This window comes from Lepidochelys kempii, chromosome 1 (assembly GCF_965140265.1).
Source record: "Lepidochelys kempii isolate rLepKem1 chromosome 1, rLepKem1.hap2, whole genome shotgun sequence".
Classification (NCBI taxonomy): Eukaryota; Metazoa; Chordata; order Testudines; family Cheloniidae; genus Lepidochelys; species Lepidochelys kempii.
Genome location: NC_133256.1, coordinates 264,727,166 through 264,746,881, shown reverse-complemented (window position 1 = coordinate 264,746,881; position 19,716 = coordinate 264,727,166). Strand labels below are relative to the sequence as shown.

At 45.3% G+C, this 19,716-nt stretch overlaps 1 protein-coding gene across 2 annotated transcripts in view; it reads left to right on the top strand.

The window, feature by feature from the left end:
- SLC17A8 (solute carrier family 17 member 8) overlaps positions 1-16,004 on the top strand; it is a 40,423-nt gene extending 24,419 nt beyond the window's left edge. Inside the window, exons 6-12 of one of the 2 annotated variants that reach the window (XM_073330976.1) lie at positions 4,673-4,759; positions 5,520-5,659; positions 7,985-8,134; positions 9,206-9,338; positions 13,502-13,612; positions 14,946-15,073; positions 15,666-16,004. In XM_073330976.1, coding sequence (XP_073187077.1) covers positions 4,673-4,759; positions 5,520-5,659; positions 7,985-8,134; positions 9,206-9,338; positions 13,502-13,612; positions 14,946-15,073; positions 15,666-16,004 — 1,088 coding nt within the window. Of the gene's footprint in view, positions 1-4,672; positions 4,760-5,519; positions 5,666-7,984; positions 8,135-9,205; positions 9,339-13,501; positions 13,613-14,945; positions 15,074-15,665 lie in introns of both variants that reach the window. The other variant, XM_073330966.1, reaches the window with a different exon arrangement.
- The last annotated feature ends 3,712 nt before the right edge of the window (positions 16,005-19,716 follow it).

The following is a 19,716-nucleotide window of genomic DNA, read 5'->3' as shown; positions in this document are numbered from 1 at the left end:
TCTAATGTATTGGTGTTTCCATTTAGAAATGCTTTATTGTATTTATTCCTATTGGTTTGCAAGTGAAATATGGAGGGGGAGAATAGTGATGGAGAGGAGAGAGGACCAAGACGAGGTAGAACTGGTGGGTTTGTGGGTGAGGAGAGAATGCTGCAGAGACGCTGGGACAGAGAGGTGAAGAGGAGAGTGAAAGCAATGAAGGTAAAAGTGGACAGTGGGGGGAAAAACAAGGAAGAAAAATCACAGAAAAAAATAGCCTGCTAGCAAATGCAGGCATTGAGGGACTAGGGGTCTGTAATATCAAATACAGGATGAAAAGAGGGAGACTAGGAAAAGGCAAAAGTGCAAAAAAGGGAGACTTTTTTTAAAGAATGTACAGGAATTTCGCTTTATATATGTTTTGAATCTACAATTTAATGGATGGAAAAATCCTGACAAACTCCCTCAGACCCCCAGCCACTTTGGATACTGTGGAACACACCCCATTTTATATTTGAAAAGTGAACTGGTATGAATGAAAAATTAGGAAGCCACAATATTTCTGAGTAGCTGCCAGATTTCTCTGACTAAGCATCAAAGAGCCACAGGATTGGTGCTGTGGCTCCAGCTTTGGAACAGTCTCTGGGAAGATCCCTTCAATATGCTAGGCCTCCCTAGGAGTCTCACTTTTCCTTTAGGGTAAGCCACACCACTTCACTGTCTCCTTAGACTGGACCTCTGGGCCTTCAGCTCTGCTGTTTCACACTGTGAGCTCTATTTGATGAGTGCCAATGAGACCAATCCCTGAGGGAGACTTGTACAATCTTAAGGAGCAATGCACCTCTGCAAGCATCTGCAGTGACACTCAGCCAGCATTGTCAAACAGTAGGGTCTATCAGTCGTCTGGAACACAGCATAGGAAGTCCTTGGTTAGCCAGGGAAATGAAGGTTAAAGTGCAGTCCATTCTGGGTAGCTAGAGCCCAGCCAAGCTGCAGTGAACCCTGTTGTTCAAGTTCTGTCACCCCGTCCATCTGATCTCCTTTGTCAGACTCCCAGGTGTGTGCTCCCAACTGTTTCCCCCAGCCAACACCTACCTTTTATCTTTCCCCCCGCCCACACACCCACAGTCCTTTGTTCCCAAGCTGGGGAGAAGAGAGGCAAGGGACGTCCATATCTCTCTGCATCATTGGTTGCTTGGTGTCCATGTTCAGGCAAGTGGATTTGGCACTTTCTTCTCAAGAGCTCCATTGATATGGGACCTAAGGGCCCAGATAGCTAGGCACCATTTGCACCTGTGTCTTAGCCTGCCCTGAGAGCACACAGTTTCTTTGCATCCACTCTGTAACAATGCTGCATGTAGGGGAAACTGAGGCACACATGGGCTTCATAAAAATGTTAAAAAATTCCACACTTTGTCACATCAAATCCTTGCATTCATCTTAGTTAATCCTGCAGGAGTAACTTGGGACGTAGACTAGATATGAAACTCCAGTCTGAGTAATCACCCGTGAAAAGTATTTGCAAATGAGTTATTCCAAGAAACTAGTAGAGTGAGGTGTTCTCTGCATGTCTGACAATAGTTTGTACTTAGGTCAAAAGTGTTCATTAACAAAGTATGAATTAATGTCAAACAAACAGTGAAGACCTGAGTCTGCTCCTTCCTCAGAATAATTCATTAGCAGTACTTCTTATCTATGGCAGAGTTAATCCAGGAAGACCTCAGAGCCAACTGGCAGCAGCCCACCGTACAATAACTCATATCAGGCCAGACACCCATTCCCCCCAACACATTGTTGTCATAATATGTATCTAAAAGGTGCCATGTAAGGCATCATACGTAAGGTTACGATTTTGTCACGGAGATTGCGGAAGTTATGGAAGCTCTGACTTCCAAAGACCTCCGTGACTTCAGCCCATGGTGGCTGGGAGCTGCAGGGTCCCGCCGCAATTCACAGCACCTGGTGGGGTCCTCCCACAGCTCCCAGCTGCCGCAGGTGCTGGGGTGACCCTGGAGTTCCTGGTCACTCTGGGCAGCAGGGGGCTCCAAGCCACTGTGGTGGGGACACCGCAGCTCTTGGCTGCGGGCGGCAGGGGGACCCCCGGAGCTCCAAGCGGCGGGGGTCTCTGAGCCACCACCAGGGGACCGCGCAGTTCCTGGCCGTCCCCCACAGCTCCCCCATTTTGTCATGGATATTTTTAGTAAAAGTCAGGGATAGGTTATGGGCTTCAGTGAATTTTTCTTTATTGCCCCTGACCTGTCCGTGACTTTTACTAAACATATCTGTGACAAAATCTTAGCTTAATCATACGTAAACTGGTGACACACTGGTCCCGAATATCATCCGTGATGTGTGTACAGGTTGTATAGAAAGAATATGTGTGTGTGTGCTGGAAATAAGTTCTTAAAATGTATTTGGGAGGCAGAGCAAAAACTCAGCTTGCCCTAGACAAAGGAATGTGGACTTACCTGCCTGAGCAGCTTGATTACAAGCAGAGGACCATGAAGGTACATTTACATACAAGGTAAACAAAGCTGTCAAGCAGCAACTTAGAGAGCATACTGGGGGACAGAGTCTGCACCCCATGAATCCTTCCTGGCTCTTGAGGCAGAGACATGGACTTTGGGTAATACAATGGGAGCAAACAGGCTTTTTAGTGATCTTTGGGAGCAGCACCTTTTGATTCTCTCAGTGCTGGGTTCCTTAGCCTGGAGTTGCTGATAACTTGATGTGAGTAACAAAACTGCTTAGGCAAAGATTGTAACTAGCGAGGATTAAGTTTTTTGGTCACTAGAAATCATGTTTTGTTTGTAACCATACCTGTCTCTCTTGTTCCTGCTTAGTGTCACTTAAATCTCTGGTCTTTGTTACTAACCTTATTCTTGTTTTATTACAAAACCATCTTAGTGCTGAGTATTACAGTGAAGTTCAAGACTTCAGCTAATCTACCAAGCAGCATGTGTGCTCTGTGTCTTTGGAGGCAGCGACCCTAATAATTTCTGTGAGGGTCCAGTAAGAGGGACTGGACACAGGAGACATCCCTGGGGAACGAGGTTTTGCTGATTGTTACCTGCAAGGCAAGATTTAGACTGGCAGAGACTTGAAGACTTTGCTGGTGAGGCAGACAGGCTGGTGTGTCAGGGAGCTGACCCACAGCTTAGCAGCAGCAAAGCTCTCACTCTCGCTAAGGCAGTGGGGTAACCCAGTGGTTCACAGTTCTAGGTATTCTGACTAGAACAGGTCAGATACCCACTTGCCAATGCTAAACTAGAGTTTTTCATCACCGGTCTACATAAATTCTCAGTGGAAATTCCTTGTTCAAACACTTAAATGCTCATGTCCTTTTCCACATCACACACCTCTTTTGGTCTGGAACTCAGACTTGTTAACCTGTTGCCATGTTGAAAATTGACTCTTTATTTTAACCATTTCTTCATACTATTGGTATAGTCCAGTAGTTCTCAAATTTTAGCAACCCGAGGACCCCCATTTTGATTTACAATTTTTCAGGGACCCTCAAGTCCTCCGCTCATCCCTTGTCCTGCCCCCTTCCCTGAGGCCCTGCCCCTCCTCTGCCCCTTCTCCGAGGCCCCTCCCTTGCTCACTCCATTCCCCCTCCCTCCGTCACTTTGTCTCCCCCACACTCACTCACTTTCACCGGGCTGGGGCAGGGAGTTTGGGTGCAGGAGGGGTGAGGGGTGCGGGCTCGGAGAGGGAGTTTGGGTATGGGCTATGGGTTCTGAGAGGGAGTTTGGGTGCGGTGTGCGGACTTTGGGTACAAGAGGGGTCTGGCTCTGAGCTCTGGAAGGGGGTTTGGGTTTGGGAGGGGGTGAGGGGTGCAGGCTCTGGGATGGAGGGAGTTTGGGTGCACATCCCTCTGGCAGTGGCTCCTAGGCGGGGAGGCCAGGGGGGTCTCCGTGCACTGCCCCTGCCTGCAGGCACCACCTCTGCAGCTCCCATTGGCCACAGTTCTCAGCCAATGGGAGCTGCAGAGTTGGCACTCGGGGCGGGGGCAGTGCGCAGAGACCCCCTGCCCTCTTCCCTCACCCCCAAGGTCGTCAGGGCCGCTTCCGGGAGCGGGGCAGGGCCAGGGAAGGTAGGAAGCCTGCCTTAGTCCCACTGCGCTGCCAGACTTTTAGCATGCAGGAGGTGCTGGGAGGGAAAAGGAGGGAGAGGAGTTGATCATAAGGGCCGCAGACCCCAGTTTGGGAAACGCGCCTACAGTCAACATATTGTTGAACATACTGATGGCAGGTCTAGATGAGCAATCCACTGTTGCTAGCATTGGTGGAGTTTCACGGGTGCAAGCATAACAATGGGAGAATGTATTTAAGTTCTCTGTGTAAAATTGTGGCTGCTCACTCTTCTGAATATCAGGCTCTTAACTTCTCCGTAGCACAGTTCATCCATATGCATAATACAGATAATACAGCTTACCTACCTCGACATATGCTGCCGCATGATAAAGGTACCACCTGGACTTTGTGATGCTGGTCTTAAGTGCACACTGTAGTTACTGGGTGGTGGAACCAGGGGTGCCGGCTTGAAGTGGTTTCCATCATATACAGGGTTTACAGTTTGGTACACAAATTATTCCAGCCCCCCTGTGTAGTTGTTCTAATTCCTATAGGAAATGAGTTGGAGGAATTAGGTAACATAGCTGACATGTTTTCTCAATCCTTTTGATCTTCAGGTTCCTACGCTGGGGCAGTGGTTGCCATGCCCTTGGCAGGGATATTGGTACAGTACATAGGGTGGCCATCAGTCTTTTATATTTATGGTGAGTTGTTTAATGTAAAATGGTGCACAGTTGGATCAGCATTGTTAGATAGTGTAGTACAAATCTGATTTAAAAGTAGTACCAATCAAAATTGTTCAGTCTTATTGTCAGCTTTCTGTGAAGTGTTACAAGATACTATGGTAATATATTGTAAAATGCTTTTAAACTGTAATGATTTCAACATATAGTGCAGGGCTACATACTGGCGAGCCCTGGTGAAAGCCCACTTAACCACCCAAAGATACCCCAAGCATGCTGATACATCCCTGAAGTTGCATCTTCTTTGTGCTTAAACGCTTACCCATTCACAAAAAAGTAGAGGCTCCAAAAGCCACGCACAGTAGGGAAGCTCACCTCTGCATGTTTGTCTGTTTCAGAGGCAGGATAGTTTACACTGATCCTTTGCACAGAGTGTGCTGCAAGGTTTGCCAATCAGGATCTGCTTTACATAGCCCATACCAATTTTTTTTTTTGGATTAATCACAATTCCCCCGGTCCCCCATGTAGATATGTGCTTCTGCCTTCCCCCACCTCCCCAGGCACATAAGTGCAGTGTGCTGAATAGGTGCTCAGATACCCCTGTGATGGGCACAGTATAAATACACAGCTATAACATTTCCATGTGAATTTGTGCAGATTTCCTGCCGGAGTTTGATTTGATTTGGTCCTCAGATAAATAATTGAAACATTAGGCATTACAGATACTTTACCATTACACAATGGCATTTGAAACCAATCTGTTTTCTTTCCACCTCTACAGGAATGTTTGGAATTGTTTGGTACATGTTCTGGCTGCTTCATGCCTATGAGAGCCCTGCTGCACACCCAACAATAACCAGTGAAGAAAGGACATACATAGAAACAAGTATAGGAGAAGGGGCCAGCCTCGTTAGTGTAAGTGCAAATGTAAGTATAATTTAATGGTCATAGACAGAAAATACCTGGGTTTTGGTGGTCATTGTCATTTATGGCAAACAAACATATTAAAACTTTGCATTATATCAGTGTGTGGATAGGGATACAGTGTAGACTTTAGCATACATAAGGGAAGCTTTTATTTTCTTAAAGGCTACAGAATCCAGCCCATGCATAAAAATATACAAATCTAATCAATATACACAATTCAATGTCCTTTCAGCTCAAGGGTTCTACTCCTGTCTAAACTTAAGGGGACAGATTCTGATCTCGCTTACGAGTAATCCAACTGAGTTCAGAAAAAATGAAGTCAATTTTGCTCCCTAGCTCAGCCGCTGCCAACAATTCTTGTCCGTGGAAGGTCTGAATGCACAGTCGGGGTTCTCTGACTCTCTTGATCTTAAGACAGCCTGCGTTTTTTGATTTTGTCACCCCCTTTCACTCCCCAGACCTTTCCTTAGCTTTGTTACCAGTAACAGACTGGAAACCTGATTCCAAAATATATTTTCCAATCAAATTTGTCTTCCTCCATTTATGTAACTTGGTTTTGCTATTGTTTGTAAAAACAAAAGCTGTTTCTTGATAACCTATTCCTTCCTGGCTTCCATTCTTCAACATTCTGTAACAAAATAACCCAAATTGGCTTTGGATTATTGATGATTTGGCTAACAATCGTGGTGGTTGGATAATGTGTCAAATTCTACCCTTGGATGCGCACCTGATGCATTCATTGAAATCAATCAGACCTTGGCTGGAGACACACATGCACATCCAAGGTACCATTGCACCCTTAATATTAATTGGATCAACATAAATACATCTATGTGGAGTTCATACCATGCTGTGTACATAATAGATCCATCTTAAAGAGAAGAAAAAACTATATATCCATGTTATCATCATTACAAATTGTTTCTTTTAGGAATTCTATTGTAAATAAGCGTGGTTCTGAAGTAATTTCCTTCCTGCTGTACGGATTACTGAAGCATAAATGGAAACTCAAAGTGAGAATAGTGAATTGCATAAATTCCATTTGATCCCAAGGACTTTAGTTCAAGTCCCAATTTAGACTAAAACTGATATCTGCCTGTCACTTAATTACTGCATATTTACAATATTGAATTTATCAGATTGAATCACACCAGAAGACACTGAGGAACATATCAAGGTTTTCCTGCAATTTACTTTATAATTCTTCTTACCCACTGTACCACTGTTGCTCTACACCAGTGGTTTTCAAACTTTTTTTTTCTGGTGACCCAGTTGAAGAAAATTGTTGACGCCCATGACCCAACTGAGCTGGGGATGAGGGATTGTGGTGTGAGAGGGGCTCATGGCTGGTGCAGAGGGTTGAGGTGTGGGGGTGAGGGCTGAGCTTGTAATGAGGGGTTCAGGGTGTGGAATGGGGCTCTGGGCTAGGGCAGGGGGTTGGGGTGTGGGAAGGGGTCAGGGCTCAGGGTGCAGGCTCTGGGGTGGGGCTGGGGATAAGGGGGTTGTGGTGCAGGAGGCGGCTCTGGGGCGGGGAGGGATCAGGGCTGGCAGGGGGTTGGGGTGCATGAGAGGGTCAGGACTCTGGCTGGAGGTGCAGGCTCTGGTGTGGGGCCAGGAATGAGGGTTTTGGGGTGCAGGGAGGGGCTCTGGTTTTGGGGGGGCTCAGGGCTGGGGCAGGGGATTGGGGTGCAGGGTTGGGGCGTGGGCTTAACTTGGGTGTCTGCCGGTCAGCGGCGCAGGGGGGTGTGTGCTCAGGCAGGCTTTCTGTCTGTCCTGGCACCGTGAACTGCGCTGGGCCCCAGAAGCGGCCAGCAGCAGGTCCTGCTCCGAGGTGGAGGTATGCATGTGGCTCTCAACCGCAGGCACCCCCCCCCCCCAAGCTCCCATTGGCCGGGAACTGGCTGGAAACAGTGCAGAGCTGGTGCTTGGGCTGGGGGCAGCACGTGGAGCTCTGTGGCACCCCCACCTAGGAGCGGGACCTGCTGCTGGCCACTTCCAGGGCACACAGTGCGGTGTTAGAAAAGGTAGGGGCTAGCCTGCCATAGCTGGGCAGCACTGCCAATGGGACTTTTAATGGCCCGGATGGCGGTGCTGACCAGAGCCAGCGTGACCCAGTGCCTTACATTCTGCGACCCAGGAGTGGGTCGCGACCCACAGTTTGAAAACCACTGCTCTACACAGTCTCTCAAAAGTCCTAACCCTTCAAAGAAAGAAGCTCTTTCTTGCTCCCAGCCACAAACCCTCAAGGAGTTGATTCTCCACTTGCTGTCTTTGCCTTGCTTTTACCTGTACAAAACATCTTCAATTTGTCTGTTCTAGAAATTTAGTACCCCTTGGAAGAAGTTTTTCACTTCAATGCCGGTGTATGCAATTATCGTGGCAAACTTTTGTAGAAGCTGGACCTTCTATTTGCTGCTTATAAGTCAGCCTGCTTACTTTGAAGAGGTCTTTGGCTTTGCAATAAGTAAGGTACGTTTCTTAATTCCAGCTCTTTCACTTTGGACCTGGTCTTGCAAGGTGCTGAGAGGCCTCAACTCCCTCCAAAGCCAGTTACAGCTGATAATATCAACGTTTATCTTTAAGCTTTTTTTTCTTAATTTTATCTGTTTAAATTTTCACAGTTGTGGGAAATTGAGGGGAGAGGGTCAGACAATAATTGAATGACAGCAGACATTGAGATTGAAAAAGGTAAAGCTTTTATAACCATTAAAGCACAAATTGTCAACATCACATGTCAAAATATACAAAGTAAATATCCTTAAATCAAAACCTAATAAGTTCTCAAGTAGCATTTTTCTTTCTTTGTCAAGCCATAAATGTCAATTATTATAGATGGAATTATTTTTGTTGGTTGCTGTGTATGGTGAAAACAACATTTACTGACATTTACCAATAAAAATCTAATCCTTCTAAGCTTATTTATAACAAGTGCCGGGGTAAGTGGAATTTTAACTTTCTTCTAATTAACTCCTTGGCAAGAGGAACTATAAAAACCAGAAAAATGTATGAAAATACTAGGGTGAGATTCTCAACCATTCTCTGGCTCCTCTAAGCTGACAGAGAGGGACAGAGTGGCATAAAAGGGCCCTAAAAGCCCCATTTCAGGCTGAGGGAGAGTTCCCCTGGTGCAGAAGCTATGGAGAGAGCCACAGAGCTGCCACCCAAGGACCCTGTCACAAGCCCTGGTGTAGGGGGACCCCCAAAGGGGCAGGATAGGGGCAGTAGATTTCTGGCAGTGCTGTGGCCTACTGGCCGGCCAAAGGAGGCTGCCATGACTCAGGCCTCCGGGGCTGTCTAAATTATGCCAAGGCCTCTCCAGCTCCTAGAACAGCACAAAACTGGGATGACACAAAGGTGGCTTAAAGATACCATAACCCCCTTCTCCTTGGGCTGAAAATTCTGTAAAAGTTGCAGCCCGGAATCCTTTGCCTTAGTATCTGTTTAAACAAATAAATACCAGAAGGAAAAAATATTGCTGAACAAAAGATAAAAATAGAACAAGAGAAGACATTGGCTTACATATACTTTATTTAATTTCAGGTTGGCCTTTTGTCTGCAGTTCCACATATGGTCATGACAATTATTGTTCCCATTGGTGGGCAATTAGCTGACTTTTTACGAAGTAGAAAGATTTTAACCACTACCACTGTAAGAAAAATCATGAATTGTGGAGGTACTGTTGGATTTTACAGATCAAACATATAGTCATGTGTTGCAATTTCTGCACAAATCACAATTTCTCTTTCCATGGGTTTCCTATTTTTCCCTCTCAAAGCCCAGAGGGTGACTGCCAACTTCCACATTGCAGCCCCTTTCTGCTGCAAACTTCCTGGCTTTATATCTTAGCTATGCTCTCCCCACCCTGCCAGAGTTACCCGCAGGGGGCTGTGACTTCCTCCCACCGTGTCTACCCCATGGCACGTTTGGTCGCTCTCCCTGGTAACTGGGCCTGGGTGGGGAGCGGGATGGAACCACTTCTCTCACTGGCTGAAGCTGGCTGCTCTGGGTCACTGCTCTGTCCAGTGCAGCAACTGGCTGAGAGAGAGCCTGGCTGGGGAGGCAGCAGTGGCCCACCCAATCTGCTACCTGCCTAGACCTGGCTACTGAGGACAAGCCAGAAATATGCTGGGATTGAGGGCAGTGGTGATTCTGGCAGGGGCTGAACATATCGAGGGGGAGGCACAATGGAGAAGAACAGAGTCCCTCTCTTACTTCGGGTACGGTCAAGGCAACAAAAATGGGTAACAATTTAACAGTAAAGTATTACAGGGTAACTCGGAGGCGTTGACGCTGACACACAGGCTGGGTTGCCCACTGGGGTGAGTCAATGGGTGGAGGTGGTACTTCCTCCCCCAGGCCCACCACCCAGGGCTGAAACCCGAACTCACGGGCATCTCTTAAAGTCACAGAATCCGTGACAAAATTGTAGGCTTAGTTATTGCGTAATTGCTCAGCTGGGGGTTTATACCTTCCTCTGAAACATCTGGTACTAACCACAGTCAGAGAAAAGTTACTAAGCTAGATGGACCCTGGAACTACTCTAGTTTGTCAGTTCCTTTGTTCTTGTGTCCCTATATGTGGCACAATATGAATGAAGTAAATCAAGAGTTGCACCTGCTTGGAGCAGGTCTGAATGTGACCCTAAATCATCAAGGAACATTCTCAAATTAACTGACCAGGGGATTGCCATTATGTCACCCATACTTGATGCACCTGGAAGAATGGTCACAACTTCTTAACAAAGACAGAAGTTAGTTTCCAGAAGTTCCTTGTAGTACTTGACGATTTATATTAATGTCTCACTGCTGTCTGATAAAATCTCCATTTACTATTGTTACAAAGGCCATCTCAGATCACTAGAATTGAAATGAATTAAAGGAGAGAAATATTTCTTTCTTTTTTCCAAGTTTGTTTACTTGAGGCATTTGACAGTACTTTGCATATAATCATGTTCACTGTTTCCCCTGTATAGTCAGTGTGTCAGTTTCCCTGTCTTTTTGTCTGGGTCTCTCACACAGCAACAGGGAAAAGAAGAACTATTAAAATAAATAAACATACGAACAGTAAAATCTTATAAAGAAAAGGAGGACTTGTGGCACCTTAGAGACTCACCAATTTATCTGAGCATAAGCTTTCGTGAGCTACAGCTCACTTCATCAGAGGCATAAAGTGGATAATGCAGTGAGGATGTTTTATACACACAGAACATGAAAAAACATGATACAGTTCTGTGGTGACCTAGAATCCTATTTTCGACGTCTCCGACTCAAGGAATATTTCCAACGCTCCTCTGAACAACATGCTAATCCACAGAGACCTCCCTACCCAACACTACCAAAAGAGGGATTCTAGGTGGACTCCTCCTGAAGGTCAAGACAGCAGACTGGACTTCTATATAGAGTGCTTCCGCCGACGTGCACGGGCTGAAATTGTGGAAAAGCAGCATCACTTGCTCCACAACCTCAGCCGTGCAGAACACAATGCCATCCACAGCCTCAGAAACAACTCTGACATCATAATCAAAAAGGCTGACAAAGGAGGTGCTGTTGTCATCATGAATAGGTCGGAATATGAACAAGAGGCTGCTCGGCAGCTCTCCAACACCACTTTCTACAAGCCATTACCCTCTGATCCCACTGAGGATTACCAAAAGAAACTACAGCATTTGCTCAAGAAACTCCCTGAAAAAGCACAAGATCAAATCCACACAGACACACCCCTGGAACCCCGACCTGGGATATTCTATCTACTACCCAAGATCCATAAACCTGGAAATCCTGGGCGCCCCATCATCTCAGGCATTGGCACCCTGACAGCAGGATTGTCTGGCTATGTAGACTCCTTCCTCAGGCCCTACGCTACCAGCACTCCCAGCTATCTTCGAGACACCACTGACTTCCTAAGGAAACTACAATCCATCGGTGATCTTCCTGAAAATACCATCCTGGCCACTATGGATGTAGAAGCCCTCTACACCAACATTCCACACAAAGATGGACTACAAGCTGTCAGGAACAGTATCCCCGATAATGTCACGGCAAACCTGGTGGCTGAACTTTGTGACTTTGTCCTCACCCATAACTATTTCACATTTGGGGACAATGTATACCTTCAAATCAGCGGCACTGCTGCTACCCGCGTGGCCCCACAGTAAGCCAACATTTTTATGGCTGACTTAGAACAACGCTTCCTCAGCTCTCATCCCCTAATACCCCTACTCTACTTGCACTACATTGATGACATCTTCTTCATCTGGACCCATGGAAAAGAAGCCCTTGAGGAATTCCACCATGATTTCAACAATTTCCATCCCACCATCAACCTCAGCCTGGACCAGTCCACACAAGAGAACCACTTCCTGGACACTACGGTGCTAATAAGCGATGGTCACATAAACACCACCCTATACCGGAAACCTACTGACCACTATGCCTACCTACATGCCTCCAGCTTTCACCCAGACCACACCACACGGTCCATTGTCTACAGCCAAACTCTACGATACAACCACATTTGCTCCAACCCCTCAGACAGAGACAAACACCTACAAGATCTCTATCAAGCATTCTTACAACTACAATACCCACCTGCTGAAGTGAAGAAACAGATTGACAGAGCTAAAAGAGTACCCAGAAGTCTCCTACTACAGGACAGGCCTAACAAAGAAAATAACAGAACACTACTAGCCGTCATCTTCAGCCCCCAACCAAAACCTCTCCAACGCATTATCAAAGATCTACAACCTATCTTGAAGGACGACCCATCACTCTCACAAATCTTGGGAGACAGGCCAGTCCTTGCCTATAGACAGCCCCCCAACCTGAAGCAAATACTCACCAGCACTACATACCACACAACAGAACCACTAACCCAGGAACCTATCCTTGCAACAAAGTCTGTTGCCAACTGTGCCCACATATCTATTCAGGGGACACCATCACAGGGCCTAATAACATCAGCCACACTATCAGAGGCTCGTTCACCTGCACATCTACCAATGTGATCTATGCCATCATGTGCAAGCAATGCCCCTCTGCCATGTACATTGGTCAAACTGGACAGTCTCTACGTAAAAGAATAGATGGGCACAAATCAGATGTCAAGAATTATAACATTCATAAACCAGTCGGAGAACACTTCAATCTCTCTGGTCACGCGATTACAGACATGAAAGTTGCGATATTACAACAGAAAAACTTCAAAACCAGACTCCAGCAAGAGACTGCTGAATTGGAATTCATTTGCGAATTGGATACAATTAACTTAGGCTTGAATAGAGACTGGGAGTGGTTAAGTCATTATGCAAGGTAACCTATTTCCCCTTGTTTTTCCTACCACCCCTCCCCCCCACTGTTCCTCAGACGTTCTTGTTAAACCCTGGATTTGTGCTGGAAATGGCCCACCTTAATTATCATACACATTGTAAGGAGAGTGATCACTTTAGATAAGCTATTACCAGCAGGAGAGTGGGGTGGGGGAAGAGAAAACCTTCTGAAGTGATAAACACCCATTTTTTCATGGTCTGTGTGTATAAAACATCCTCACTGCATTTTCCACTTTATGCATCCGATGAAGTGAGCTGTAGCTCACGAAAGCTTATGCTCAGATAAATTGGTTAGTCTCTAAGGTGCCACAAGTACTCCTTTTCTTTTTGCGAATACAGACTAACACGGCTGCTACTCTGAAACCTAAAATCTTATAGTGAACCCACAAAAAATTGGCAACTGATTGCATTAACTCATATTTTAAAACTCACTAGATTGATTTGTCCTTATTGGTGTCTTTTTAACCAGTATACTTTATAGAACTTAATTTAGTCCCGTGTTTCTTTTGCAGGTTTTGGTATGGAAGCAACTTTGCTATTGGTAGTTGGTTACTCTCATACAAGAGGTGTGGCTATCTCCTTCTTGGTGCTGGCAGTAGGATTTAGTGGATTTGCTATTTCAGGTAAAGTTTCATCTTATTAATCATCATATTAGCTACTTACATGGCTGCTTATGGGAAAGCCCTGTTTCCTGCTCCAACAATGATTATTGGAGTACCTGCATTATATGGAGTTTGTGAGAATCTGAGTCTTTATCACTCTAGGTTTACAATACCTCCATGCTCTTCAGATTGCATCACACATTTACCTCAGAATATTGGGCTATTATCATTCAAAACATTAAACCTAATAGGATACAGGGCTAACTATTCTGAAACTCAAATGTAAGATGAGAAGGTTTGAAATGTGGTTTAAACAGTCAGTATAATTCTCAGACTGTAATCATGCTGGTTCTGTCTGTTTGCTCCTCTGACAGCCCCCTTCAGTCCTTCTATAACTCTGATACTTGCAGAAAGTGTATGAATTACTTCTCCGCTGCCTGTAGCCTAGTTGTCAGCTGGCTTTTCCTCTGCCAGCTGCACCTGCTGGGTCATCACGCTGTGTGTCCTATAACTGTCTCTGCCCCTGGACAGGTAGTTCCTTTCAACTCCATGGGCTTATCCCGCACATGCTGGGCTCTGCAGCTCCTTGGACACCATTGTTTCCCTCATCGGAGAGGAGTTTTTATTTCTAATTTCCATTTTACCAATACTCAGCCTTTCTAGTGCTTTCAGTTCCCTGGAACTCTTGAGAAAATACCGTTTGGAATGTACATGGCTTTTCCTTGCAGTTATCCGCAGCTGATACGCACAGCTTTTGTTACCTACAGTATTACACTGCTTGACAATCACTTAAATTGCTTTTTATCTTGGGGTTTCTTTTCTAATAAAATATTTATCCACTAGAAATCTACAGGAACTGTAATTAAACTTTCCACTATATATTCTGGCTGTCTGATATTTTGGCAAATTGTCACTAAAACTACAGGGGAAAAAGTTTCTGAAAATGATCCCTAAATTAAAGCATGAAACTCAGTTGAAGAATTAGAGACTCAAACTTATGAGTTGTTAATCCTTTAATGAAAAATTCAATGTTGGGTACATCACTTTAAGGCTTCAGTGCCTGCAGTCACCTAGCATCTGAAGGATCAAGTCGTCAAAATAAGCAATATCTCCTGGACTCTGTTATGCCCCAAAAGTGGAGCTGCAGGGGTTAAAAGAAGGGGGAAGCAGGATAAAGAGGTGCACCTTCCCCTTTCTTTGCTAAAAGCAGAGGGATTGCTCCCCATTCTCCCTATTCAATGCAGTGTGGATTCTCGCTCCTTTGGCAATCTCCTTTAACCACTGTTAAGCAAATCGTATGAGCCCCGGGGCGTGAAACTGACTGTGCAGTTGATTGTTGCTGCTGCTGTTACAGGATTTAATGTCAACCATTTGGATATTGCACCCCGGTATGCCAGCATTCTGATGGGGATCTCCAATGGTGTGGGGACGCTGTCAGGAATGGTGTGCCCACTCATTGTTGGTGCGATGACTAAACACAAGGTAATGTTTCCTTACCTGTTTCTAGAATGAGGATTGAATTACATGCAAGATTAAGATCATTTCAAAGGTTATTGGATCTCTGATTTTTTTCAGCAGTGTGTGTGGTTTTTTTCCCCTTTACCAAAATACTAGGTGCTGTATCCTCAGCTGGTATCAATGGAAGGGGGATACCAGTTTATACCTGCTAAGCATCTTGCCCTGAAATTTCACTAGGGTACTGTCTTAGGGTGGTATCATGCTCTCCTGCAGAAAAACCCGCAAGAGTTACTTGGAAAACTGCAGTGTAATACTGCTGAGGTTCCTAAGCAATCATCGCTCTGAAATGGGATTTGCCTCCTTGCATTTAGTAAGGGCCATGGCCTTCTAACTTCATGAGTGTCCTACAACCTGCAGGGAAATCACATTAGTATTTTATTAGCTATCATTATGGAGGAAAAAAGAAATATTCTTTACAATTATTTTCTTCAAATGTTTTATTTATAAAATTAGGAATCAGACAATCAATGTACAATGTGTGCTAACTCCTGGTCTAATCCAGCGGTTAATATTTCCATTTACGGCAAACCTAATGAGTCCTATATCATTCTTTCAGACCCGGGAAGAGTGGCAAAATGTCTTTCTGATAGCAGCTCTTGTGCACTACAGTGGAGTGATATTCTATGCTATCTTCGCTTCTGGTGAGAAGCAAGAATGGGCTGACCCTGAAAGCCACAGCGAAGAGAAATGTGGCATAATTGACCAAGATGAACTGGCTGAAGAAACGGAACTGAGCAGTGATACTTTTGTTAGTCCAAAGAAAACATACGGCGCTACCAGTCAAAACAATGATGTGCGGAAAAAGGCATGGAGAAAGCAAAAGGGAGTAATGCAGGACATAGAGGAACAGACTTCCTACCATTATGAAAATGGAAATTTTCAAGATAGGTCATAATATCTGAAAATGTGTGATTCGTGTGGCAAGTGTCCCAGCCCCTCCTGCCCAACTGCCTCCTAGTCAGACAGTATCCATATGTACTTGCTTATTCATTCATGGAAAATCCTGCCAAATGGCTAGATGTAAGCTGGAGTAATTCTCTCCTTGTAGCACAGAAAAAGAGCTAATAGAAATATAACTGGCAAACCTACGTTTGGCTTTCAATCAGATCTGTGTGGGATGGACTGAGGGCTCCCTACACAGCCCTATTGAATTTAGCATTGGTGTAGCAGGTCTGTCTGCTTGGCTCTGATTGTGGGAGCAGGGCCCTTCAAGTAAGGAAAAGGCCATAATGGGTTGTGGGATTCATGGTAATTTAATGACATTCCTCCTACCCCAATGTGTGTTTACTAGGAAGCCCATAGACACAGAAGTTTGGCCATTGTTGCCTACGTAGGACAGGGGTTCTCAAACTGGGGGTTGTGACCTCTCAGGGCGTTGCAAGGTTATGACATGGGGGTCATGAGCTGTCAGCCTCCCCACCCAAACCCCACTTTGCCTCCAGCATTTATAATAGTGTTAAATATAAAAAATATGGTGTTAATTTATAAGGGGGGGTCGCACTCAGAGGCTTGCCGTGTGAAAGGGGGTCACCAGTACAAAAGTTTGGTCAAGTTTTAGGTTCCTGCTGAGCGATGAGAGTGAAGGAAATTTAAAATTATTAAATTAAAATATAGTCAAATATGGTCACCCAACAGCAGTAGGGGAATGTGTAACCAAGATTGCTGAAACTATTATTCCAACAATGCTTTCGTTCAAGGAGAGAGACTTTTTTCTTTATACATTATGCACCCAGGTTGGATCAAGAAATATAATGGCTACTGTAGAGATTATTTCCCTCAACCTCCCCCACCCCTGATTTTGTGTTGGCATGAAAAAATACTTTTGAAACAAAAATCATCTTCCTATTCATCATAGTCCCATAAAGATAAGATTTTCACTCAGCTCCTTATTGTAAAGCGCTTTAAATATATTTTTCTAGAATAAAATGTGGGTAAAATTATAGGCCTCAGCCTAGCAGCCCTTGTTTTCGTGAATGAGATCACTTATGTGAGTAAAGTCTATAGTTTTGGGCCTATAGCTCTTTCCTTTTACATACTGCTGCCGTGTCTCCATTGCTGTGAGTGAGGTATAGTACGTTTTTTTGGGAAAAAGGGTTTCTCTTTAAAGAAATGACCCGATTCTCAGATATTCTAATTTTACTCTCTCTCTGCCATCAGTACATGTTCGATATAGTAAAATGGCTTTAGATTTTTTTCCACCATCTTTGGAAGCTACCAAGATTACAATGGAGCGGCCTATATCATCTGAAACCTTTAGCTGTGCTCAAAAGCTCATTGTGGCAATAATATTTTCTTAATGAAGAATTTCAGTCAACTGTTTGTTTTACATTCGGATAAATGTCTCAGTAAAATCAAGTAAAATGATCCTGTTTACTTTGTGATGTTTTATGTCACATCTCAATCTTGTCATGTGGGGTTATAATGCATCTTTTATAGCCAATGTAAAGTTCATGATAAGATTAGAAATTTAAAACATGTTATAGGCACTAATCTGGCTGTGTTACTGTAGTGCAATTGAGTGCATAGGTGGGACTATCCTTAGAGTACCCGTTCGCTGAAGGTGGAAGGTATGAATTTCAGCTAAAGTAGACAAACCCATGCTAAACGTAAGTGTAGTGGCAGAAGCAGGACAGGATAGCTGCCCAAGTGCATACCTAGGGTCTCAGACAGGCTAGCCCACCCCTCCACTCGTGCTGCCGCAGCTGCACTTCTATTTCTAGTGCACTAACTAGATCAGAGCTAGTGCAGGTGTGTCTCAGAAGGGTGACCAGGTATCCTGATTTTATAGGGATGGTTCCAATATTCAGGGCTTTGTCTTTTATAGGCAGTTATTGCCCTTTACCCTCTGTCCTGATTTTTCACACTTGCTATCTGGTCAGCCTACATCTCAGTAAGCTGAAATTACACCTTCCAGCTCCAGCGTAGATACACCCTGAGACATATTCATTTGAATCCACAGATGACTTATCTTCCACACACATAACTAAACAAGAGAGACAAGGAAGTCAGCCAATCCTCTTTCCCTGACTACAATCGCTTTCCTATACAGCAAAATCCAGTCTAGAATATATAGATAAAACCAAATAGAATGGGCCAAATTCTCTGCTGATGTAAATAAATGCAGAGAATTTGAGTCAGTATCTTTACTACTACATCAAAAATATAGTTGTCCTTTTACACAACACGGTCTATTAAAAAGCAATGGTCATCTATTAATTTTGTAATAATTTGATTATCCAAATCATAAAAAACCCTTTTCCCATACATTTAAAAATGCCACAAGTAAGTCCTGTTCTATTAGAACAGAAGAAAACCCAACACACTTTTTGCTCTTTTAGAAACCTTTAAGCTAAATTCTAAAAGGGTTCGTTGGCTACCTATTTGATTAAATTTGGAATAGCTAAAAGAAAAAGCTTTCTCTTACAGTGTGTAGGGAACCAGGGTGGCTTCCCTCCGAACCAGAGGGTAAAGAGCCACCCTCTCAGCCTGAGTGGGCGGGACCAGAGCGAGCTTACGCCAATCCCCGGAAGGGGAGGGGTGGGACAGGAAGTACAAAGGGCGGGACCCTTTGCCCAGTGAGGGGAGCACTAGGGAGGGAGACAGACACAGGCTGCTCCCTCAAGATCCTGCTGCCGACCCATGGGAGGCCCTGGGCCAGGAGGAACCTGACCGGGAGGAAGGCCTGTGGCGATCAGGACTGCCAGCCGCTGAGTACCCGGAGGACCTGGAGGGGCCCGGCTGTAGCCCGGGCCAGCGTGAGCCCGACACGGAGGGGGAGCTGGAGCTGCCAGCAGCTGAATACCCGGACGAGCTGGAGGGGCCAGAGAGGCCCGCTTGAGAGACCGGGTAGGAAGTAGCCCAGGGCAGAACTGCACCGTGCGGTGGGTGTATTTGGTCAGCGGGGTATGGATGGCCCCGCGCTGGCCGAGTGGCGGGACCTTCGCCTCCCGCCACTGCCAGGGCCCTGGGCTGGAACGCAGTGGAGTTGGGTGGGCCTGCGTTCCCCTACCCCGGCCAACCCGCCTTGAGTAGCAGAATCGCGCGCCGCCGACCCGTGCCGGCGTGCCCCCGCCTGAGGGGCGCGCTGCAGGCTCGGGCCAGCACACCTTTCCCGCTAATTCCCCAGCGCCCAAAAGGTGTGACTGAGGCCTGCCAGTGGGACCATAGCTCTCCATCGCTCCCTAGGGGCTCGGAGGACCGATTGAAACTTGTCACACAGTGTATAGTCAATCCTTTGGGATTTAGCGTCACAGGAGGTAGTCAAATATTGTGATTAGATTACAAAAAGGGTTGCATCAACCATTCCCAAATTATTTCTTTGCATCCACCATATCTTACTTGAGAAAGAGAGCGTGAGCAAGAGCATTAGCTCCCTTCATATGCACAACCGCACAGACAACCTCCCCTTCCATTTACAATCACATAACATGTCTGGGGCAGTTACAGCAAATGTTTACATGGAACAGTTTTTTTACACACACACACACACACACACACACACACGTCTTTTTAACTTGGTAGGGAGGAACAAGAAAGACAGACAGCCAGCATTCCGCAGTTTGAAAATCACTGGGATAAACTACTTTATGAACAGTAATAGTTACATT